This window comes from Cupressus sempervirens, chromosome 4, assembly GCF_028749045.1.
Source record: "Cupressus sempervirens isolate cs-2001-9-10 chromosome 4, ASM2874904v1, whole genome shotgun sequence".
Classification (NCBI taxonomy): domain Eukaryota; kingdom Viridiplantae; phylum Streptophyta; class Pinopsida; order Cupressales; family Cupressaceae; genus Cupressus; species Cupressus sempervirens.
This window is the reverse complement of record NC_143121.1, coordinates 541849314-541875712: the sequence shown is the minus strand read 5'-3', so window position 1 is coordinate 541875712 and position 26399 is coordinate 541849314. Positions and strand designations below refer to the sequence as shown.

Sequence of the window (26399 nt, the reverse complement as noted above, 5' to 3'; positions counted from 1 at the left end):
TATGGAGGATATCTTAATAAATCTAAGTGTCTAAGGTAAGCTACTACGAATTTCCAGCAAGTTACAGTCGAGTCAATTTTTCTTGAAAGAGCAGACGTAGTGGTATTTGCATACAGAACTGGGTCATTGTGTTACACATATACAGAAGGAAGTTACAGGAAGGAAGGTATTAATTGTTGTTGGACAGCACCAGGTTCTTTTAAACTCTATACATTATCCTGATCTCTTCCACACACGACTAGACTCCTCATTCGCGTTGGAAGACACATCAAGCAAAGTCATGGGCTCTAGGTAACCTGCAGTCCGTGAGACCAACGTATATCAACAACGTCTGGTGTACACGGGATTAGTGGAAGTTTGGCCCCTTTTCCAGGAAAGAGCTCAGCCTGCGTTAGTGGAGAAGTGACGTCCAAGCACAATGTGATTTCGAATCACTGCTACCTACGGGTGTCTACAGCCGACCTTGCTCATAAAAAACCAAGGATTATGCATGATATACACAGGTCGGAATTGCCAGTAGGAAGGAAATCGACTTCTCAGTTGGGAAATCTTCTAAGACACAGTTTCTATTAGTTAAATCTATTGAATTATTCAATATTTGGCAACATGGTGCACACTTAGTCAACTGTTCGATAAAATTACTTATTGGAAAAAATTTAAAGATCTCAGAATTCTGCCATTCAAAATCACTCTTAGATCATTACAATGGTCTCAAAGCCACAAATCTTGCTAGCTTGTGGGAAAAAAATAATAATTTGTAGGTTCATTAAACAAAATGACAGTCGGGAATGAGTAAAAGGCAGTATAAATTCGGTCATCTTCAACCAGAACAGGCAGAATCTTCAGAATATCTTGTAGTGGAAGACAATTATTTAGTAGATGAGGAAATAAGTTTTCGGCCAGAAGTACAAGTTGAACAAAGTACTAGTGTTGAACAGGTTTAGGAACAAGCACTAGCTTCTCCAATGGCCCGAAATGCAGAAGCACAGTATAGGGAAGTAATGGAGACCTTACGGGCTATTAGAGATGGGCAGAATAACATTGCTACAGCGTTACAACAACTTACAGGTGCCATGCAGCAGTTAGCTTCAGTAAATAGAGGAGCACGAAGTCACCACAGTGGAGGTGGTAGCATAGAAGGGTCACCCCGTGCAGCAAGAGCTCCTACCCGGAATACAAATAGAGCCTTGATGCCCGTTTTTGTGGGAAATAATGCTGAAGAGGAAGTAGCTCAACTTGCAGCCCCAACTTTGTTATCTGATAATGTTATGGCAATGTATGATGAATGGGATCTATTTCCTGATCTAGTCAAACAAAATTTAACTTTTGTTCAATATATGAACCAAAAGAGGGAAGCAGAGAGACCTCAACAAGATAGGAGGCCCAGGGTGCAAAACAGGGATCCAAAACATGCTATGAATAGATGGCAGCAATAAAACTTTAGCCAAGGCATGGATTCATAAGCTGGATACTTACCTAACACTTAAGCCCATGTCAGAAACAAAAGCTATCAGATTTGCCACGACGCATCTTGAGGGAGCAGCCTATGATTGGTGGCATCATGGATTAGTCACCCAGGATCACGGTCTCATCACTTCATATGAGACTTTCAGCTCGAAGCTAATTACTTGTTTTGATAGGAAGGACATCAAGGTATACTACAGGGATTTGGCTCAGTTGTGGCAGAGTGGGACCTTGGATCACTATATAGATGAGTTTCAATGGATTTCAGTGATGGTACCGGATATGTTTGAATAGCATAGGGTGATGTTATTCACTGAAGGGTTGCAAGACAAATTTAGGGGTTTGGTTAAAGTTCTTAAACCAAACACCTTGGATGATGCTAGTAAGATTGCCCATGATTTGGATTCATCTTCCTCACTGCTGCAACCTCCTAAGAAATCCTATAAAGGATCAACTTCTTTTCAAGGGAATAAAAACCAGCAAAAGATAAACACCCCTAGATTGGATTTCGAGACACGTAATGAACTTAGGAGGAAGAAGTTATGTTTTACTTGTAGGGAGCCTTGGACTTCTAACCACAGATGCTTGGGTAAAGGCAAAATCCACTTCATTGAGCTCCATTCAAAGGAGGAGGAGGAAGAAGAGCCACAACGAGATAATAACAGTGAGGATAGTGAGGAAGAAGTTGAGGGGCAGCCCGGTAAAGATAAGAAGAAAAAACCACCTACGAAATAGCCTCTTGTTATAGCCACCCTCTGTAGTGATCTAGCATGTCATCCTTTCAGCGTGAAAGGGGTTGCTAGAGGACAATGTATTATTTGTCTCTTGGATGCAAGAGCCTCTCATAATTTCATTAGTATGCAGATGGTATCTAGGAGGGGTTTGCAGACAGTTGCCATACCCGCGTTTGATGTTAAGGTAGCTGTCGGTGAAGTTTTGAGGTGCACAAAGAAGGTAGCTGGTCTTCAAATACAGTTTGATAGTTATCTTCTAGAGGCTGATTTTTATGTGGTTGATTTGGATGGGTTGGATGCTATTTTGGGAAGACAATGGTTGAGGACTCTCCGTAGATATACATTTGACCATGAGACTATGCAGTTAGAGTTCTTACAGGATGATAGATTGGTGATCCTTAGAGCCATACCAAATAGTGGCCCTAGAGTTATTTCAGCTCATAGGATGGAGGCTATTTTGAGACATGATGATATAGAGTGTGCGACACAGTGTTTCATCTCCTCAAAGGAGACACAGGATACAGGACAACAGTATTATTATGACATTCAAACATTTATAGATAAGCACAGGAGAGTGTTTGAGGATATATCCCCAGGAATCCCACCAGATAGAGGGTTTGAGCATATTATTGAGTTTGAGGAGGGAGCCAAACCCATTATTACTACAGCTTATTGTCACTCGAGGCACTACAAGGAAGAGATAGAGAAGACGATCAAGGAGCTTTTAGATATGGGGCAGATCAGACCCAGCTCTAGCCCCATTGCTTCTTTAGTGGTGTTGGTTAAGAAGAAGGATGGTACCCTTCGGATGTGTATAGATTACCCGCACTGAACAAAAGAACCATTAAGAACAGGTATCCGATTCCCCGCATTGATGAGTTACTGGATGAGCTTCATGGGGCAATTTATTTCTCGAAGATAGGCCTTCGATCAGGATACCACCAGATTTGAGTCTGTGAGGAGGATGTGCATAAGACAACTTTCAGATGCCACTAAAGACACTGAGTTTTTGGTGGTGCCATTCGGGCTCACTAACGCACCTGCCACTTTCCAGTCGTGCATGAACCATATTTTCAAGAAAAGCTAAGGAAGAGTGTATTGGATTTCTTTGATGACATTTTAATCTTCAGCAAGACTTGGGAAGAACATTTGCAGCATTTGGATGAGGTCCTTAGTCTCATGGAGGAGCACTTCTTATTTGCAAAAGAGTCAAAGTGCAAATTTGGGCTAACCGAGATTCTCTATTTGGGACACGTGATTGGTGCTGAGGGAGTTAAGGTGCATCAGGAGAAGATACAGGCAATTCTGGATTGGCCACCAACGAGAGATGTATCGGAGTTGTGGGGTTTTCTTGGTCTCTGTTCCTATTATCGGCATTGTGCCAAGGGTTTTTCTCAGGTAGCAACACCCCTTACCAATCTGACAGTTGGACAGAGGATTCTGAGGCAGCGTTTGATAAATTGAAACAGGTGATGAGTACATGTCTAGTGCTAGCACATCCTGATTTTTCGAGGCCCTTCATTTTAGAGTGTGATGCTTCAGGAAGTGGAATAGGGGCAGTGTTGATGAAGGACCGTCATCCCATTGCTTTTGAGAGCAGGAAACTTAGGAGTAGCGAGTTGCTATATTCTACGTATGATGAGGAGATGCTGGCTATAATGCATGCCTTAATCAAATTTAGGCAGTACTTGGTGGGAAGTAAATTTACAGTGAAGACTGATCATAATAGCTTGCGCTACTTCCTAGAATAGGAGTTGAATGAAAGGCAGTAGAAATCGGTTAACAAGATACAAGCTTATGATTTTGACATTGAATATGTCAAAGGGAAAAATAACATAGTTGCTGATGCTCTTTCTCGACGACCCCCAGTGCTAGCATGTTACGCCATTTCTGAGATTTCAGTAGATTGGAGGTCCCAGCTATTAGTGGAGTATTCAAAAAATGCTCATGCTTGTCTGATTTTGGATGGTATACTTCAGGACAAGCGGTACAAAGACATGATGCACCATCAGCAGGGTACCTAGGGTTTTTTAAAACCTATAGGTAGATTAGGGAGAGATTCTCTTGGAAGGGGCTTAAGGACGATGTTTTGCAGCATGTCAGAGAGTGCCAGACTTGTCAACAGAACAAGTCTGAATAGGGCTTTTCTACCGGATTACTTCAGCCTCTCCCTATTCTAGCGCAAAGGTGGGAGAGTATCTCCATGGATTTTATTATCGGGTTGTTGAGGGTCTAGGGCAGGGACTGCATCTTTGCAGTGGTGGACAAATTGACCAAGTACGCGCATTTCTTCGTGATTGTCACAGATTGGTTAGCCTCTCAGGTAGTTGAGCTATTTTTTCGAGAGGTTTTTCAGCTCCATGGATTACCTAGGACTATTGTGAGCGACAGGGACAGTAGGTTTCTCAGTACCTTTTGGCAAGAGATTTTCAGATTGACAGGTAGAGAGTTGACTCCCAACACTAGCTATCACCCATAGACGGATGGTCAGACCGAAATAGTGAATAAGTGGGTGCAAGGGTACTTGAGGAACTACATTGCAAGGTAGCAGAGAGCAAGGGGTAAGTGGTTGTATATAGGGGAGTATTGTTACAATACCACCTACGATATGTCCATTCGGATGACTTCTTTCCGTGCCCTTTATGGTTATGAGGCCCTTTATTTTATTGATTTGGCATTACAAGACAGTTGGGCACCACTGGCCAAAGATTGGATTATGGACCAACAGGATATCCTCCGAGGTCTCAGGGATAATATTAAGTAGGCCCAGAATCAACAAAAGTTATATGCTGATCGACATCGCACTAAGCAGAGTTTCGAGGTGGGTGATAGAGTTTTTCTTCGTCTATAGCCTTACAGGCAAAGCTCCTTGAAGAAAAGCAGGTCCGAGAAACTTAAGTCCAAATTTTATGGACCTTATTGTATCACTAGGAGGATAGGGGAGGTCGTGTATGAGTTGGAGCTACCTGGTGACAGCCGGATCCACAACGTCTTTCATGTTTCGTGCCTCAAGAAGGCAGTGGGTCAGCAGATTGTGCCTTCAGACAGTTTGCCTTCGTTTGATGAAGTGGGTAAACTTATTTTGGTACCAGAGGAGGTGATTGAGACAAGGGAGAGGAAGCTGTGTAATAGAACCGTCAAGGAATATTTGATCCGATGGAAAGACTTGCCATATGAGGATGCCACTTGGGAAGGTGAGTCTATATTGCAGCACCCGGCATTGAGATTGCTTGATGGCAAGCAATCTTCGGAAGGGAGGACTGTCATGTCCCCTTCTCAATTCTAGTACCTGGCGATAGAATTAATCTATCTCCCCCATCTGGATAGATTAACAGTATGAATTAATAGGATGTCTACCAGTCACATCGGAGGGTTATTTCATATGTTCCAGTATTTTGTTAAAGTTACTTTATGATTATTAAGTCATTTACTTTATAAAGTAACTTAAGTGACTACAGGATGAAAATGTGTTTAATCCCACATTCCTTGTACGTAGTGTTTGGGATGAAATTTGAGGTTATAAAAAGGGAGTTGCATTGGGATTTACAAGGCACGAGTATTTATGAAATAAAAGATTTTCAAGTTTTGGTTGCTTTGATGTGATTGGTCTAAGACTATGAGGACAAAACCCCTCAAGTCTGGAGAATTCCAAGGAGTTGGACGCTACCCCAGCTTCCTTAATTCGAACATTGCAGAGGTTTGGGCTGGAAAAATTGGCAAATATGGAGGATATCTTAATAAATCTAAGTGTCTAAGGTAAGCTACTACGAATTTCTAGCAAGTTACAGTCGGTTCATTTTTTTCTTGAAAGAGCAGACGTAGTGGTATTTGCATATAGAACTGGGTCATTGTGTTACGCATATATAGAAGGAAGTTACAGGAAGGTCTTAATTGTTGTTGGACGACACCAAGTTCTTTGAGACTGTAGACGTTATCTTGATCTCTTCCACACATGACCAAACTTCTCATTCGCATTGAAAGACATAGCAAACAAAGTCACGGGCTCTAGGTAACCCGCAATCTGTGAGACCAAGGTATATCAACGACGTCTGGTGTACATAGGGTTAGTGGAAGTTCGGCCCCTTTTCCAGCAAAGAGCTCAGCCTGCGTTAGTGAAGTGACGTCCAAGCACAATGTGATTTCGAATCACTGCTACCCGTGGGTGTCTACAGTCGGCCTTGCTCATAAAAAACCAAGGATTATGCATGATATACACAGGTCGGAATTGCTAGTAGGAAGGAAATCGACTTCTCAGTTGGGAAATCTTCTAAGGCACAGTTTCTATTAGTTACATCTATTGAATTATTTAGTATTTGGCAACATGGTGCACACTCAGCCAACTGTTCGATAAAATTACTTATTGGAAAAAAATTTAAAGATCTCAGAATTCTGCCATTCAAAATCACTCTAGATCATTACACAGGGATTGCTTTGGATAACAAGCCATGTGTTGTTAAGCAATAGAATGACTTTTTTTTAATTTTTGGTCTTATGGACTATTCTTGTAAATTTCCAAAACATCTCCATCTGACAGTATCAATTATTATTCACGGCTTATAGAGAAGAGTTATTCTTTTTGGCTTTCAGTAATACTTCCGGTAAATTCAAGAGGTTTATAATATATGTTCGGCATTAGTCCTTTGTTAAAGTTTTTCCTCCTGACGTCTTTGCTATTGTATATCGCCCAAACTCATTTCTTTTAGTTTTGTTTGCCCAGCTTCACTGGGATCTGCTGAAGAGTCTAGATTGTGTGCATGAAGATGATTGTTTTCTGCATTTTAACTAACGTTTTCAAAGATGAGTTGCAGCTTTTAGAAGTGACTAGAAGAATTGCTTCACTGATGTGTGTACTTTGTAGTCTGGAAATGATTAGTTCCATTTTCTTGACCTCTATCAGAGATAATTGGACTTGGTACAGCAATAGAGTTAATATTTGTTAATGTCACTAAGGTTTTTGGTGGTATGTGTTCTAGTTCAAATTGGTAATGCTTCCAACATATAGACTTATTAAAAGCTTTCTATCATCATGTGCGATTAGCATTTGTATTGTTTACCATGACTTTATCGGGCTTTATCTTGATACACTTCATATTGTATGACATGGCATCTTCCTGCGATGTTTATTTTTAGTAGTCAGGCATTCCAAGACTCCAACTTCCCTTGCTCTGTATGACATTACATCCCTCAATATCTGTCTATATATACTTCGTAATTTTTCTTATTGCAGTCTGTGCACACAACTCTACTTATTATAGTTGCTTCTTATGCATATCACTTGTTCATAGGCAAGGTTTGATTCGGTGTTGATAGTTCCATGAATGACAATTACTGCATCATTCATCTATGTTTGATCTCCCTATGCATATTTCCATTATTATTGAATTATCATCTGTTGTTGACATTAAATGCTGACGTCTGCACTTCATTATGTATATAGACTTATGATATCATATACATATATATTGAGCCAACATATATATGTTGTCTTTACCATTCTTCTTATCATCTTGCTTTTGTTTTTACACTTGTACACATACTATTCTCTTTCTTGATGATGCTTGTTGCAAGGATAGGTTTATAATGACAATCATTATGAACCCATTCATCTATTGTCTTTGGTATCACATATATAACATCTATTACCTTCACTGTAGCATGCTGACATCATACATAATCCATCAATGGCAATATATTAAGTCTACATCATTATTTATAAAATCCAGGCCCTAAAGAATTTTATAAAAATTTAGGGCTCCATCAGGTAGCTCACTCGCCACTCGACTCATGCCCTCCGCATCTTCTTGGGATCTTTCAGGGTGGGCTCACACTGACTTCATATTCAGATGGATCACCAAGTTGACAGAGAGGACAGGATTTGCCGCTTCTCTCTCAGGGAGGTGGAGTTTGAGATACATTTTATTTTTCCTTGCCCTATTTACTACGAGATCAAGGGGAGATCCTATTGTTTATTCAAGGGGTGTAAGAGCCTATCCTCTTTCTTTAGATACACTGATCATCGATTTCTTGCACTTTATTTGCAGGAAGCCTTGCGGCTCCATGGTCACACTCTCGACTGTCAGTGCTCGTGGAGACCGAATTATGTTCAGCGAATAACTTGTAATAACCCTGGCCCGTTATATCCCAACAAACTCCAGATTGCCTTAGTAATCAATAGTTTGCATTTCCTCAAACACTTGACATGTATTTGGTATTTTCGTTTTGATAATGAAATTTGAAATTTGAGAAAAAATGGTAACCAATCAAGGAAACAATATATAGAAATGATAACATCTTAGTTTTACTTATCAAACCAATCCAAGACTTATGTCATAACAATGCCACTTCCAAACAGAATTTATTGACCAATTTGCAGTCATTTATTTATCAGTATATCACATCAGCTTTAGTCCACTTGACAATTCACCTAAAGAATGTTACTGACTATTATGATTTCCAAACATAAGTAACCTGGAATTTTGCCTGCTTGCAGCAGACCCAATTGTTCTACATGGTTGACAACAGCCTTAAAATGTAGCTGGAAATGTCCTCTAGACTCTAAACTACTCAAAATGTGGTCTTGTGACAGATCACGGTCACCAAAAAGGTATTACCCAAGCCACATGGCTGCCAGTATACCAAATCCGGACCCAAGGAAATGAAACACAGGCCCCTCTCAAGCATCTGCCGACCTCTATAAACAAATGCAAGCCCTAATTGATGAAACGCAAGGCTCCAACCATCCTAACCCTGCCACAGATCGAATCATGATGCGCCAATAAGCAGCCAAATTCAAATGCCTTCAACTCTCAGCACAATTGGATCCAAACCTGATTGTATTTCCTTCACAAAAATCCCGAATTCACAAATAGAATACTGATAACTTTCAGAAAGCATTTATCTTTCTAGCCACAGGTAATTTCTCCAGCTTTAATAGACTTCTCGGATACAATCAAATAAAGTTCAGAAGTCAAAATAAATCAATCCACCAAAGAGCTCTTCCTAGCAATAGGATTCATAGAAATGGAAGATGCAATATTGAGAAATTGATTCACAATACTTCAGCTGTGGAATCAATGCATAACTTAAACTCCAAACCCTTAATACTTCAGCAATGTCACAAAACTTCAGACTTAGAAATGTCACAAAGACAACAAGAGCAAAATAAGATAATCAAACAATCAGAGGCTTTTCTCATCAAATGGGCCCATATATATAATCTCCAAATGACACATGTTTTCCCAAATGAACCTCACTTTAGAAGCTTCCTCATCACAACATTAAAATATAATAAAATGCCATTATAATATAATTTATTAATTGCTTTTGGCCTGCAAAAATGACCTTTCCTACCGTAGCATAATATTTTGACACACAAGGCCACTGTTTCTTGTGCTCACGATTTAAAGCTTTTGAACTTGGTTCCAACGAGCTATGATGCTAAGGTGAGCAACATACAACACCAACAAAAATAACAACCTCAACATATTTAAATAAATAATAATAATAATTCATCCGTTGTGCGAAAACAATTGAAGAAGCATCATAATAGAAATTTGACAACACTAGAGTGATCCTGATGAATAAAGATGATGAATGAGCCTTATGGGGTGACCTACTATGAATAGATTCTCCCTCCAAGATTCTTGGAGCCCAAACCAAAAGTTTGAAATAAACACTAAGAGCATCACTCAACTCCTCTAACTCAACTGAGCTCATTGGAACCAACAGTTGACTTTCTATAAATAGTAAGTCCCTCAAACGGAGCCAAAACACACCACAGGTTGTTGAAAAGCCTATAGGCCCCCAACTGAGACCCTCAAATTCACTGTCAACTCATGAGGGATGCGATTGTCAACCGACCAAGCCAACTACAAGAACCTGCTAAAAATGGGGACATTACATAACCTCGTTCAATCCTAGGCCTTCTACCCATGGGACGAAGAGGTTGCTTGGCCTTTCCATGGCTTCGTTGAGCCACACTAGATCCATAAGACCTTGCAGTGGGTATACTTGACATTATCACCCTACTACCAGCAGCTCCTTGAGACAACTCAGGACCATGATGTGACCTCACCTTAGACAGCATCACTCGGTCCTTGGCTACTTCTCACCTGTGGGAAGTACTTAGGCTCTTGTTGTTTCTTGCTTTGCGTCTTTGCTTGCTTTTTGTTTTTAGCTTTTTTATTTTGCTCTTCTGATGGACACTGTTTGGTGTTCCCACTACTAGCTGCGGCCCCTATTGTAATCTCTTTAGTCCCTTAGATCTGCTTGTGGTCTCTTGTTGGACATTAATAAATTTATCTTATCTTATTAAGTTATTATTATATAATTAAAATAGACAATATTGTTCATACCAATCACAGAGATGTTTCCTTTCTTACTCGGTGATATTGCCAATGTAAGAGATCTGATTGTATTTAATATACAGTTGCAAACAATGTGTAGTTAATTTCCTTTCTTATATTTCCACCACGATGTGGCTGTTGTGTGGAATTTTCTGTGGATAATCTATGGCCTGCTTAAGATAAGTTTTGTGGATAATATTTTCCAGTTTTCTTTCTTATTTATCAGTGGGGTTTCTGACTGTGTAAGAGATACTATTATTTACTATACAGCTTGCAGACTCATGAATGCTTATTACTTTCTTCTTTTTAATTCTTTTTGTTTTGTGCTTCCTTTCCTTTCATATGTCTTCCTTAAAGAGTAATAATTATATTTTATGTTTTTTGATTCCCCATTTTTGATCTCTATTAATATATCTTTGAAGACATGCTTCTTTCAGAAAGTGATGCCTCTCAAACAACCAATCATATGTCTACATTATAATTTAAATGTTAATTATTGTCTGTCAAATATGTTAAGTTTATATTGATTATTCATATGTTATATTTTAGCAAATATAATTCAGTTATTAATTGACTATAAATTGAGAATTCATTTATTTTTATTTTTAAATTTACTGGGAAGTTTTATTTCAGAAAGGGGACATCACATTGGCCTTGGTGGCAGGACTTTGACATCCACCGATATGGCCTCCTTTGATGACAGTCTTGTACCCTCTCAGCTACATCTCCTATAGTTAATTAACTAATCATAGTACAAATAATAGGAAGTTAATTTCAGGCTTCTGAGTTGATCCAATTCAAGCCCAAGAGTGGGACTTTGACCCTCTTGGCCATGTTGGGAAGATTTTGACAGCCACCTAGGTTGTCTACTTAAATGGTCGCTTTATACCCTCTTACCTATGTCACCTCCTTTTATCCATGAGGAGACTCAACATTGGTTTACACTTTACATCTAGAATATATTATTTATAGCCATACTTGCTAATATTGTTGTGTTGGTTCTTATAATAGTTGTGGTTTTATGTGTGTGTGTGTGTGTGTGTGTGTGCATACACACACTTATAAGTATATTATGCTTAATACTTTTCAGATATAATTCCCGGTGCAACCCTATTCCATCAATTTCCTATTCTTTATAGTCTGCCTTTATGTTTTACTTAGTACACGCCCTTTTGGTTCTCTTCAAAACTGTGCTATTTCATTTTCAAACTTTCTATTTTAACTCCAAATTTATTTATTTCTATGTCATATATTGTATGTCATGTGATGCCAAAGAGATGCGTCTACTGAAAGACCACAATGCCTAATACATTGGCCTTATCTGCAGAAATTTTTATCATTAGATTTAATACTTTTTAAGTTTTTTGCATTGCATATCTAAACATATCAATTGCTGCTATAAATCAATGCATATCTTGGTCTGCTTAAATCTGCGCAAGTCTGCTCTTCTCAAAAATATCACTTCACACATAAGAACTACTGCATATTAAAAGAAAAATAGTTGCTAACATTAATGCTGAAAAGTATGTCCATTCTTGCGCATCAATATTATTAACAACTACTCTTTAATAATGATGTCAACTGTGCATTATTTATTTGATTGTATGACCATTTTTTCCTTTTTCCCCTCCATGATCCCTTACATCTTGTACAATCTCTTATACATGTAAATATGTCCCTATTTCAAGAATTGCAATTCACCCAAAAAGGACGGCTTGTCTAAAAGGAGGTTGAGTGTTTAATATGCTAAATTTTAAACAATCCTTATTAAAATATGATGATTGTCTCTGTCACAAGTCACCCAGTTATAATGAATGTTGTTTATAAACCTAGTGTTAACTTTTTTCCATATGGTGAGTCAGCAAGCAGACAGTCTTTCCATGAATTGCTGCGTCTTAGTAAGTGGAATTGCTACAGATATCCCCCATCATTAATTTTCTCTTTATATTACTCAATGATGTAGTGTCTTCTAATTGAATGGTAGATGTTAATTTCTACAAAGTGAATAACCATCATAATTAAGTTTTACGTCGCTCTTTGTAATATCTCTTCTTAGTTTACTTCTCTGTTATGTTGCAAAACATTAGTTCTTTCGCGTAATTATATTATATTGTAATTGATTATTATTTGGTCATTGTTATGTTTTATTATTTGTTGTTTTTAACATTTTATTATTATTTTTATTTATCTATTGAATTCTTTTTCAGAAAGAGGACATCATAGTTTGCCCTTCGCTAAATTTACTTGTCCTCAAACAATTCTACTTTAAGACAAGTTTTCTTCCATCTTGTAGGGAAATGATTTTGGAGCATCTCATAATGGTGCCAATTGAATTTACCAAAGCCTTGTTTGCATGATAGCATTTCTCAAATTCATCTTTGTCTATTTATTTTCTTACTCTTGGTAAACCAAAGTAGAACCAGACATGCGGTATAAACTTGAAAATGTGAAATTACACATGATATAGGAAGACAAAAGGAAGATGAAGTATACACATTACTGCATGAAGACATGAAGCATACACAAAGTATACATATGAATGCATAAAGATTCAGATCATGCACAAAGCATACACACAATACATGCATTGTCAAATTCCTTCTTATTGACTACGATTTTTCATTGATTTATATTTACTCTACAGAATGGAAGGATCATTACTCTGCTATCATTTGTAATGTCCCCTTCTAGAACAAGAATTTTTACCCCTTCATTAATCACTTGATTGTAAACTTGCATTTACATAGGGAGAACTAGTATATATAGGCTAATTATTTTAGTTGGTTAGATGTGTACAAATTTTAAATGCAATTTCTTACATGATTAAACAAATTTTGAACATGAGGACAGAGTCATCATAGGCTTGGCCAAGCCTACCACTTACTAAGCTTAAGAGTGGAATTTTGGTCTCGGTGGTAGAACTTTGACATCCACACGAGGTGGCATACTTAGTGGGATGCTTGCTTTGCTTCCTATCAATTCTTCATCCCTTGTAGTTGATTAGCTCAGCATGGTAGGAAGATTGTAGTGGGGTTTTCAACTTGTCCGATGTAATCTATAATGTAACACACATATAATTCTGATTTCATTCTATTTAACAGTTAATTTTTAAAAAAAATTCTATATATATATACACACACACATACATACACCCTTCATAGAGTTCAGACACCTCATTCGACAAATCACTATTTAACTTATATAGTCTCCCATTTGATCTTTTTATTAATAATTCCCAGTGCATACCCTATTGCATCATTCCTAGTTTCTTTTGACCTGCCTTATATGTTTTACTTTGTCCATGCCCTTTTAGTTTTCTTTAAAACTGAATGGTATTTCATTTTTTAACTTACTGTTTTAACTGCAAATTGATTTCTTTATATATCATCTATTGTAATTCATCTGATGTCAAAGAGAGACATCTATTGAAAGACCATAATGCATTATATGTTGACGTTATCTGAAGAATTGTTTATCATTATATTTAATACTTTTTTGCTAAGTAATGAAGTAGGCTTAACCATTCAATTTAGTGCTGCATTACTGAGCCCTCTTCACAAATTTAGTTGTTGATAAGAAAGTCAGCTTGTGTAATGTTCCTCCTCCTGAGTCGAGTATTTGATGCTTAAAACCTACAATGATTGGTAGTATATGGAAAAGATAGCATTGACATATATGAGAATGAAACAATTATTAGCAATAACATGATAAATAATTAGTAAATCAACTAAGTTGTAATTCCCATACTAAACCCATCCATTCCATAGAAGGAGGCTCCACTCAGATTTACCTAACTCATAGTTAGACAACCATCATGTCAAAAGCGCCTTCTAAGGCCTTTGGGATCTCTGTTAATGATACTTGGCAGGATCCCACCTCTAATTAAGAACGCTCTCTAATCTTTGAGTTCTTTTAAGATAAACTGAACATTCTAACCAATGCCCTCTACCAAGTTTTTACTTGGTCTCTATGAGAACTATAAAGTTCTCCTTTGAAGCATGATTATCAATCATGGATTGATAATTCTATCTGCCAAATGATTCATATTTATTTCTGATATAAAAAATATCAAATGAACATACCTTTGGTTCCCTTTAAATCTGCATTATATAATCCTTCACAGAATATATATTATTTTAATTCTCTATGTTCCTTCTCAAAATATATATTAATTTAGTTCTCTATTTCCTCTACTCTGATAGTTATTAAATCCAATTCTGTTGGAATATAATTGTTTTCCAATCCTTTCATATTTTATTTTTTCATCTATGTCATTCTGAAAAGTCAGGACTCTTCATAATCATAATCCTTTCGTAAAGTCATAACACGTCAGAATTACAACCCCTTTGAAGAGTCACAACACTTTATAGTTACAACCTTTTCGAAGTCACAACCATTCATAATTACAACCCTCTCGAAGAGTCACATTGTTCCATCATTTCAACCTTTTGAAAAAGTCCATTCCTTATTTTCTACTCATTCCTTCTTTCTTCTTTCTTCCTCTTTAAAATGAACTTGCCTCCCTTTTATATCGTAATTTGGAGGAGTCACATCTCTTTATTACATGTCTCTTGACTATTCATTAGGTTTAGTTAATTTATATTATTCTATATTCTATTATTTATTTACTTATTTATTTTGAGTATACTATTATTCATTATTAAATCCTATTTAGAAAGGTAACATACTGTCTACAATACTCTGTTGTATTTAGTTTAATTATTTATTTATTCATTATAATTTTATTGTTTTAAATCATATACTAAATATTATTTTATTGATAATAGATGATATACATTTTATTTTGTTATGTTAAAATGTATATTTACTTAATCATATTTTATTATCAAATTATTATTAAAGTTCTATCTTAAAATGGGGACATGACAGCCAGGCTGAAAATTGCTTCATGTTATAACCATATAGGAAGTTTGCCTTATCAGTTTGATTTATTTTTGCCTTTGTACTGTATAGCTAAATATGTCAGTTGTTACTATATATCAATGCACGTCCTGATTTTCTAAAAATCTGCCTAAGTCTGCTCTTCTCAAGGAAATCAGATCACACATAAGAACTGCTGTAAATTAAAAAAATTGCTCGGTAACATTAATGCTGTTAATTATCTCCCTTATTGTGTATCAATATTATACGCAAGTACAGCTGGTCTCAGCTTTGCATTATTTATTTGATTTTTATGACCATTTCCCCTTTTTTGCTTTCCCCCCTTATGATCCCTTACATCTTGGATTATCTCATATATATAAATAAACTTGTCTCTTTGTTAAGATTTGCAAATTGCAATTCATGCGAAAGGGACAACCTGTCTGAATGGAGGTTGGGTGCAAAATCTTTATTAAAATATAATAAATGTCTTCTCACAAGTCATCCAGTTATAATAATGTAGTTTATAAAATCAGCATTAGCTTGTACATATGGTGAGTTGGCAAGCAGTCAGCCTTTCCATAATGAGTCACTGTGTCTTAGTAAGTGGAATTGCTGCAGCTATCCTCCATTATTACTTTGTTCTTTACAATACTCAGTGACGCAATGTCTTTTAGTTGAATCATATTATCTCTACAAAGTAACTAAAAATTATAGTTGGTCTTAAGTTTCTATTTGTAATGTCTCTGCTAAGCTTTCTTCTCTGTGATTTAGCAACACATTAGTACTTTTGTATAATTATATTATATTATAGTTAACTACTATTATCTTTTAAATGCTTTATTGTTATTATTATTTATCTACCAAATTTTCTTTAAAAAGGGTACATCACAATGGATTATTCTAAGGTGTTGGAATAAAAACATAAGTTAGACAGTGTAATTCAAGGCAGTTAATTTTCAAGTCTATATAATTCTTAGAAAATCATTACATCTAGGAGCTTTACACTAGCGAAAACTTAATTGAGATACTGCTGGATTAGGAGTTTGTTGCATGAGGTGATAAGTGGCTGTGGCTATGCTTTAACATGCTCAAGCAATTTACAAACACCCCTTGAAGCCTTGTTATTCTTGAACACCACTTCTACTGAGTGTTTTGTTCTCTCAATATCTGAATTTTGTTTCAATTTTTCTTCACTTGAGGGCAATAGACACCTTTACAATGCTCCTACTTGATGGAAGGGGAATTTTTATTTCAAAAGCAGCATATGCAATTGTACAATTCTCTCCAGAAACTAAGTTTTTGTGAAAGAAAGGGTATGCCTTTAGATCCATGTTTTTCATTGTTGTTCCTTATGGAATTGTAGGATATAATTGATGCACCAAAGTTCAGTATTTGATCATTTTGATAACGATTTTCTTTTTGGGACATTATTTGTCATTAGTGATCATGGTTGTTGGTTTTACGTCCTGCCATGTATTGTGCTATATGGTCAAACAGCTTTTTTTTCTGTAGAAATCATGAGGAAGAATGTTGGGACATTTGCCCACTAGATGGAAGCTACATGTTGTCACTCATGGCTATGAAGGACCATTCCAAGAAGGCTTTGAGGGTCCTTTTCGATCTTGACAACAAAGACTTTAGGTTTGTCACAAGCCATATCTCAAACAATGCAGGTGAGATCACCCATCTTTGGCATTGGCATTTGGTACCATGTCTGATAATGTGATACTGGTTGGACTTTTTGGTGGATTGATGCTGTTATGTGCACTACACATTTTCTGTGGATCTATAGCCTCCAGCTGGCATGCAGACACTGTAAGTCTTATGTGGCGTTACCCTTGGAGGTTAGCTGAGTGTCTGCTTGGATCAGGGTTATGCCTTCCGACAAATCTTTACGAGCTCCTCTACTAAATGTAAGTGGCTGATGTATCTAGTGCTAGAGGAATCCAAATCAATGACAAGTGCTCTTTTGGAAAGAGAACCGGGAAAGATGTAAAGATGTTGAAACATGTAGTTTTTTAATTGATTTAGACAATGAAGTTTTGAAAATTAAAATCTATGAAGATCAAACCTTTATGTTTTTTGTTTTATCTACCTTGTGTAATAATGCTAACTTTTTAGACTGACGCTGCCCAATATTGTTACAACAACAATAAATGCACCAAAATTGAAGTCTTGCTATTCCAATTTAGATTCTATTTTGAACTTGTTGAAGGTTTCAGGTGAGACAATTGTTGATATATTGGAAAATTATTCTCTTTATTATCTTTTTACATTTTACCCCCCTGTATATTTTGCATTTATTTAGCATAATTCTATCCCTATATTAGAGCATTTACCAAAATAGTACCAGAATTGTGCTGGGTAATGATAAGGATAATTCTATTTAGCCATATAATGTGCTGGGTGATGAAAGATGATATTCTATTTAGCCGTCTTGTGTCAAAAATGTACAACTTTGGTGCAATTTCGGCAAGTTAATCTTATCTTGCTTTGAATGAATGTAGTTTTGTATTTGAAACTGTGTAAAATCTACAATAACTTTCATTTATTTTAACAGGACTCAACAAGGTTGATTTGCAAGTGGCTTTTTATTCCTTGGTATATTCATTAACAAAACCGAAGACTAGTTGTCAGTTATTTATGATGCGCTGCATGAATAGCGGCCCTCTGAAGTCTCCAGATTGTAAATGGGTTCCAGTTGAGGATGCTCTTTTCAAGTATGTTGGATAACTATTAAATTTAGTAGTAATTTGTTTTATATATTTGTCTTGAAAGAGTCAGCTTTATAATATGTCTGTATTTTGTCCAAATATACTTTGGTGCAGATAATGCTCTTATCATTTCCCTAGAAGTCAGAGATTGGAACCTTTATTGAATGGGTTAATTAAATCTTCTTTAAAGGACTTGTCAAAAGTTTGGATTTTAGAGACTCCACATCTTGGGTTGTGAAACAATCGTATTGTCATTTTGCTTCATATCTCTATATTTTGAAGCATATTTTTCTATGATGTTTCAGATGCACCCAGCTCCTTCTGAAGATATAATTGCATTTATTAGCTTCTTTTGTTTATTGCAGTGTGGGAGGGCCTTTGCTTGAATATGTACACTGTAGCTATGTGACAGGATCATCAGTTCCTTATTTTCATTTGCGGCCATATTTTGATGCAATTCACGATTGGTTGTCAAGGTAACCAAAGTTTAGTATTTTGCAGTGGTATGTTTTAGCTACTAAATCATCTATATGTTTCTCAGCAGGATTTGATCTTCTTCTAGGCCTTGCAGATTTCTCATTTTATGTTATCCTGCAGCAGAATATTGATGATAGTAATATTCTTTGTCAGCAAGTACTAATAATTTTTATTCTAGTCTATGGTTTGATATTAATGGACACTTCGCTAATTTTCTTTTACAGAAAAGACTCAATTGATATTGAAGGAATTCCAGAGGCATTTGAGAATGTACAGGACAGTGAAGATAAAAAAGTTGCATCAAATAATCAACACAACCTTGCACAATCTTGCAGTGCTAACAGCTGCAAGCGTGAAACTAGGGAACCAAATGTTTCGTGTATGAAAGATGAATCTCTTAACACCAATGCATATTTCCTACAGGATCCCTTGGACACTGGAATGACAGTTAAAAATGGAAATCAACAGCTTGGGCCTGCAGTTGACAGTGGTAAGCATCAAACCATATGCGAGTTTATATTTAGTTAGAAGCCTTTGTCATGGGTGAAACTAAAGCCTAATGCATCCGAGAAAATTGCCTTAACAACCATAGATGTAGTTTATGCAGGTAATGCTGCAAGGCGGTTGTCTGACTGGAATCTGCAGTCAATGCAGCATGCTAGTGCTTCAGCTGAGCAGGTTTCATTACCTCTCAGAACTGTAATGCATAATAGAATTAAGACAGTATGTTTATATTCTTTGCCAAATCATTTTTGTATTTTAATGGGTGGCTTGTACTGATATTATTATTGTGCATAAGGGTTTGAGGAAGGTTACAATAATTACTCTGCAATTAAGATAAAATCAAAATGTTAACAGTTGTATAATACAGTATGTTTATCTTCTTTGCCGCATCATTTTTGGATTTTAATGGGGGGCTTGTACTGATATTATCATCGCGCATAAGGGTTTGAGGAAGGTTACATTAATTACTGTGCAATTAAGATAAAATGTTAACAGTTGTTACACGTTCTCATTATTTTTAATATCTACCCTATGAAGCTATTGTTGAGTGTTTTTAATTCGTGAAGGGTAAGGCTTTAGTTTTATTGATTTATCAGTCATCAAGTAGAGAGCTTAACATTTCCTTTATAGGAGGCTTTGAAGTCCTATGTGATATCTGTAGCACTTGAAGTAGTTAAGGTATAATTTAATGCAAAGATTAAATGATGACGTTGAAATGTTGGAATTGGAATAGTAGGAACATGATCTTTCATGTTTCGTTGTAATTAATGAGATAAAGTTATGATTAGGTAATAAAGCAGGGCCTAACCTTCACTAAAGTCAATATAGTATCCCATATGGGGTTACTCTGATTTATTGTGTATGTGGCATGCATTCATTGGGCAGAACACTTACGAAAACATTTTCAACATCATAGGAGGGAAACTAGCACTGGTGCCTGGATGGTGTTATTTTTTGATGATTTTCCAAACCAACGGGATTAGTTCAAAGTTTATCGTAAAATATTTGTTTTTGATTTGTTCATTTATTGATAAATTATAGAGCTGACATGATGTCAGTTTTTTTAGGTCTTGGACATAGTACATGTTGTTGAGCAACATGGATATTTTTTGTAAATGTACTAACATGGCCATTGTGATTGATATGTTCCGAATGCAGATTTGGATCTCATATAAATATGAGAGGAGGAAACATGTCTCATGAAGAGACATGTCTCTATGGTGTAATCATCACTTAATAATACTATATTAACATAAATAATAATAATATATATATATATATATATATATATATATATATATATATATATATATATATATATATATATATATATATATATATATATATATATATATATATATATATATATATGTACACTTGGGACTCCTTCATTACTTCCTAGGACAGGAAGTATGGCAGAATTCCGACAATATCATACCTAATCAAGGGAAGTATACATCAATTATTTTGAAGAGATTTGGAATGTGAAATTGCAAGCCTATATCTACTCCAATGGAGACTAATCTACATAAACTTAAAGAAGCAGCAGCAGAATCACCTTCCATAGATTCTACTCTCTATAGACAGATGATTGGGTCCCTTATGTACTCGGTAAATACAAGACCTGAAATTTGCTATGTTGTTAATGCCTTAAGTCAGTTTATGTGTGAGCCAAAGGAGATTCACCTAGTTGTAGTTAAACACATTATGAGATACTTACAAGCCACTCTCAAACTCAAATATGAGAAGGTTGACTTTATATATGTATGCATGTACGTATGTATGTATGTATGTATATATATTAGATACAATCATATATATTATTTAACGTGGATAAGTATATATAGAAAATGATGATTTACCAATAACAATAATGTATATCAGATTGAATCAATCCGACTGAAGCTACAACTTTAACACTCCCTCTTAGCTATGGAGGATTTGTAGAACACATTATGCTCTCAAGTATATGAAGAAGTATCATCTTAGTATGATATTCAATTCACTATGAGGCTAAATTTCTCACCTTTCATAACACCGAATTGAAACAATTTCCATAACTTTAATATAAGCTTAACACCACCTTAATTGTGGCCTATAATAGTAATTATGTCATGGTGTCCGGCAAGATCCAGCCCAAAGAACCATAACAAGTTGGTTATTATGGTGTCTAGCAAAATCCGGTTCAAAGAACCATGATGAGTTGGTTATCATGGTGTCTGGCAAAATCTGCCCTAAAGAAGCATGATGAGTTGGTTATCATGGTGTCTGGCAAAATATGGCCCAAAGAACCTTGAAAACACTTGTTCCTAGACATCCAACACATTTAGGTGCTACAAGTTAATGTTGCGTATCTAGGAGATAGGTCAAACTATTGATAAGGTCATCACCTTACAATAGTGACCTTACACATATGAAAGATCGCCACCCTTCATTACATATCATATGCAAAATAGTAATCACCATGAGCCAAGTCAGAGGGTGGCACAAAGGCTTTCACATCAATTCTCTCTCATATAGAAGAATGCATCACAAGGAATTTTACTTAGAACTTCTCCTCATAGAGAAGATATCATTCACAAAGGATTGCACCTCAAAAATTCTCCCTCTGAACAATGATCCTGAGAAGTCAGGTCCAATAGTTATTCCTTTAGAGACTCTCTTCCTTGAAGGATTCTTGTCAGACTCACTTTGACATCGATATCTATTTTCTGATTTTTTGGTAATAAGTCATCACTTCCTCATGATATACAATGGATTAGGCCCATCAACATCATGCAGTCACACATTCCGGCGTTGCCTTGAACTGTCAGACTCCCTTTTAATGGAAGAATACTGATAATCTCAATCATTAAGAACACTCGCTTCGAGAGCCTCACTTTATGCATTGGGATCATCAGATGACTAATGAATTCTAGATCACAACTTCTTTTAAGCTACTATCATAAGATTGAGTCTGCACAATATTTTGGTAGCATCTGTAAAGTACCAGCGTTCTTTTTCTGCAAGAACATCCTCAGACATAGAAAAAGATCAAGGCAAATAACTCTTCGAGTATGTATAGAATTACATATATGAGAGACTACAATGAGTAGATAAATGCAATACTCAAAGATAACAATAGTTATCTGCACATGAAGGTTCATAGACATTTGAGAATGGAACATCTCCCCTCCAAAGTTGATTTAAGTGGGAACGAAACATTGGTTATTATCATAGTTATCGGATTTGCAAATCAAACCCTAGATCTGAATTCGGGTCCGATCCGGATTCGGATTCGCACGTGGATTTGTGAGGATTCGGGCAGGGTCTGTGATCTTGCTTGTGGATTTGTCAGGATACATGGCCCAAGGATCCTGATGGATCCACAGGTAGAATCAAGGATCCTACTCGGATCCTCAAGGATCCAAGCACGAATCTTGTGGATCCAGCACAAATCCATGGCAATACAAGGCACAAAAACATAAAATCATGAATGTGAATGTTCTGATTTTCTTTATAATCATGAAAATAGATCAATTATCAAGTACACTAGATTCATAGATGCATACTAGAATCATAGATTCATACTATGAAATAATTTCTCTTAGTTTTTAGTGTGTATATATATATATATATATACACTAGAATCATAGATTCATACTATGAAATAATTTCTCTTAGTTTTTAGTGTGTATATATATACACACGAATCCTCTACGAATCATTATTGGAAAAATAAATAAATCCTTAATCCATGGATCTGATTCGCATGCCTGAATCGACAACTAAGGTTATTATTATTATCGCCACCGCAATGTAACATTCCCACTCTTTTATCGTTTGAACATCTTTGCATCACATGATACATGGCAAACTTCATCTTTGACATCGCAAGTACTACATGGCTAGAACATACCACTTGTGTCCGTACATTGGCTATGTGCCACCAGGCGTTGAGTTCACAGTTGATGTATAGGGAATGCCATTGATTTATTTGGACTCTCTATCAATACTAGCTCAACATGTAATGCTACACAAATATTGTAGCCTACATCTTTAGTTGGAGCAAATGTTTAGTAAATTATTTTCTTCATTTCTTTCGAACTATATTCTCGTTATCTTTGTTAACAGTCCTTTATATCTCATGCTCGTTCCACCACTAAATATACTCAAGAATGTAATCTTTGCTCATCATGGTAGGTCACACCAAAGGAATGTAGGAACTGATCTCCTTTATACACATTGAAGAATGATAACTCAGTGTAGATATATGATTGTGTATGTTAGTTACATATAATGCTCATGATGGAAAACTCCTTTTCACCCAATAATTAGGTTGACAATAGTATGCTCAGATTGGTGTCTATTAAGCAATGTTTGATTCTGAAATTACTCATGACTAAAGGAATATTCTCTCAGGCATCATCAATGAGGTTTATTGCTATTGGGAGTTGTCATAACATCACCCCATTTATCAATGTGACTCCAAAATAGAGCTTTGCAGTACTTTATGAACCCTTACTAATGACTGTGGTCTGCTATAGCCTAGAACACATGGCTGTGATGAACTCTAAGCATTGGCGAAATCCTCTCTGACTTCAACTTCCCATTCAATGGTCACTAGGTATTAGCGGGTTCTAAGAATATGGGAGAATATCTATCTCTAAGAAATTCCAATATATCACCAAAAGTAATTGCTTCTTATGTTCCGAGTCAACCATAGAATACTGTGATTATTTTTGCCAAATTGAGTATTCAGTCATGTAGACACCTTCAACTTATTCCAACTAGAATTTTGGGCAATACCAATTTGATTTGTTTTGAATAGTGTTCCATGGGGATACATCCCCTATGGTTTTAGGGTCGTACCCGTACTGGGATGAAATGGGGACGTGTGGATTGATTTTGGTCGTCCCCTAAGTCGTCCCCTTTATGACAAATTTGGAAACGTCCCCGAAACGGTCAATTTTTTTTGGTAGGAAACTTGGGGACGACCAGCAGTGTCAGGGACGGTTTTGCCGTCCCCTATCCGTTCCTGAAACTATTGGCCGTCCCCTTTTTTCTAGCCAATCTGGTAAAGGCAAAACGCCCCAAAATATCAGTTGTTTTTTCTAATTTTTTCTGTCCGCGTGGCCCCTAGTCATCTTAAAGACATAATAAAAATATGCAACCCATATTTGGTCCATTAAAATACTAACTCTTCTAATCATTTTTAGATTTGACATACTTGCTAAGAGGAAGAAAAAAAACATAAGAGCAATAGCAGCAGTGAGGAAAGATTGTGTTTAGTGAGGAAAGCTTGCGTTTAGTATCAACTAAATATTTTAGTTGGAATTCTCTTTATTTCATTTTGATTTCAGCATGATACTTGGAGCCGTTAGGCATTTTGATTTTTGCTATATATGTATGTGATATTTTTATAATGGAAGTACTTAGTATTTGTCATTTGATAATATTCCATGTATTGATCTTCTAAAATGTCTATGGTGAATGGTTTATCAATGTTATGATATGCATATTTGAATTTTGTCTCTATATTAAAAAAAATCCCTTATGTTTTTAATTGTCGTCCCTTGAGGTCACGTCCCCTAAATTTTGTCTTTGACCTGTACCCATACTGGAAACACGTCCCCATCCCCTAAAATGGCCCCATTGCGGAAACTCCGTGGAGCATAGGTTTTGAATGAAAAATTCTTATTATTGGAACCAGTCAATGACAGTGTGCCTTTGTTATTATCTGTACCATCCATCTGAATGATTTGAAGTTAGATGATAATTGACTTGAATTCCTTATTCTTTACTATAAATTACTCATGAATTAATGATGAGTAGTATAAATGTTCTTCAATATCTCAGATTTAGTCAATCGATGTTGAATTAATGAGTCTTCATCAAGTTTGGCAGAAATGATATGCAAGAAAACTTTCCTCATAGCTTCATATTATCCTTATATTTCTTTACCGAGTGTCAATAAAGATAACTTTCAAATACCAGTCTTGTGAGTTTTAATCTGTGTTTGTTGCAACGTTACGAGAATTAGAATCAACAAGGCTGAATCGAATCATAAATCAGCCATGAATTGGCTATGAATCTGCAAATTTAAAAAAAACCCTTTAAATTTAGAGATTTTAACAATTTGAAACTTATTTCATGCACTCTTTATTGAATATAACTTAAACACACTATAACATCATCAAATAGAAGTTAAAAGTTAACATACATAAACATGGAACATAAATGATAAATCCATCACATACATAACTATTGTACATGTAAAATGTAAATTGTAGGCTATAGCTGAAGTAAATAGAAATCACATGATTGTAATGATTCAAATCATAGAATTTATGTAAGATGAAGATCCATAAGACATCAAATCATAAATGTATGTAAGAATCTAAGATGAAGATCCATGAAACGTATGTCTATCAATATTTGTAAAGAAAATGAAAAAAAAAAGGCTCCAACTCAAGCCTCATCATCAGCCTCAAGCTCGGTTGCTGTCTCAGCCTCTGAGTATCCAGTCTGCCTACTAGAAAGGCGTCTAAGGTAGTTCCCAGAGGACTGCCAAGCCATATCCCCCGTATGTAAGATGGGCTCATGAACAACATCACTACGACATGTTTGTGTGCGTGCGTGTGTGCGTCTACAAGGCTTGAACGTGCTTTAGCTACCTCCTCTACCATGGCCACAGCCTCAACCTCTCTATCCACACGGTCAACCCACTCATGGCCTTCCTTAGTGAAGATTGGATCCACAGCCTTAGTGAGCCACTCTGATTCTGGATCGATCTCCTCCAGAATGATTAGAGAGGAGTCAGCGCCCAAAATTTGTCTAATCCTAAGACAAAGGTTGTAATGAACAAAGACAAGATCATTCAACCTCTGCACAATCAACCTATTTCTCCTCTTTGAGTGGATGTGCTCATACATGGACTAACTGTGCTCACATCCAAAAGCACTGTTTGGCTGACTTTGAATACAAATGGCAATTTTTTGAAGTTTTGGTGTTGTGGGCCCAAACATTTCCCACCATCAATGTGAAGTAAGGGAAAAAAAACAAAAACAATTAGTCTCATTTACAACTTTAAAATTACATAATCAACAATTAAAATGCACAACTTATAAACTTTAGATTCATGAATATATTATTTAATTTTTACCTGGTTGTATTGTTGTCCGAACATTTATGGCCATCCTGCCAAAGAAAAATGGCCCTTCTTTATTATTGAACTTGTCAAGCTCAATGGTTGCAGTTGCGCTATCCTCATCATTACTCAACCTCTAGATCATTGT

The 26399-nt window shown here is 36.2% G+C and overlaps 1 protein-coding gene across 4 annotated transcripts in view; it reads left to right on the top strand.

The window, feature by feature from the left end:
- LOC149562330 (uncharacterized) overlaps positions 1–26399 on the top strand; it is a 163846-nt gene that overhangs the window by 69359 nt on the left and 68088 nt on the right. The window contains exons 3-6 of one of the 4 annotated variants that reach the window (XM_089825855.1): positions 17988–18147; positions 18507–18617; positions 18843–19108; positions 19226–19296. In XM_089825855.1, the coding sequence (XP_089681981.1) occupies positions 17988–18147; positions 18507–18617; positions 18843–19108; positions 19226–19296 (608 nt within the window). Of the gene's footprint in view, positions 1–17987; positions 18148–18506; positions 18618–18842; positions 19109–19216; positions 19342–26399 lie in introns of all 4 variants that reach the window. The other 3 variants (XM_089825853.1, XM_089825854.1, XM_089825852.1) reach the window with 3 other exon arrangements.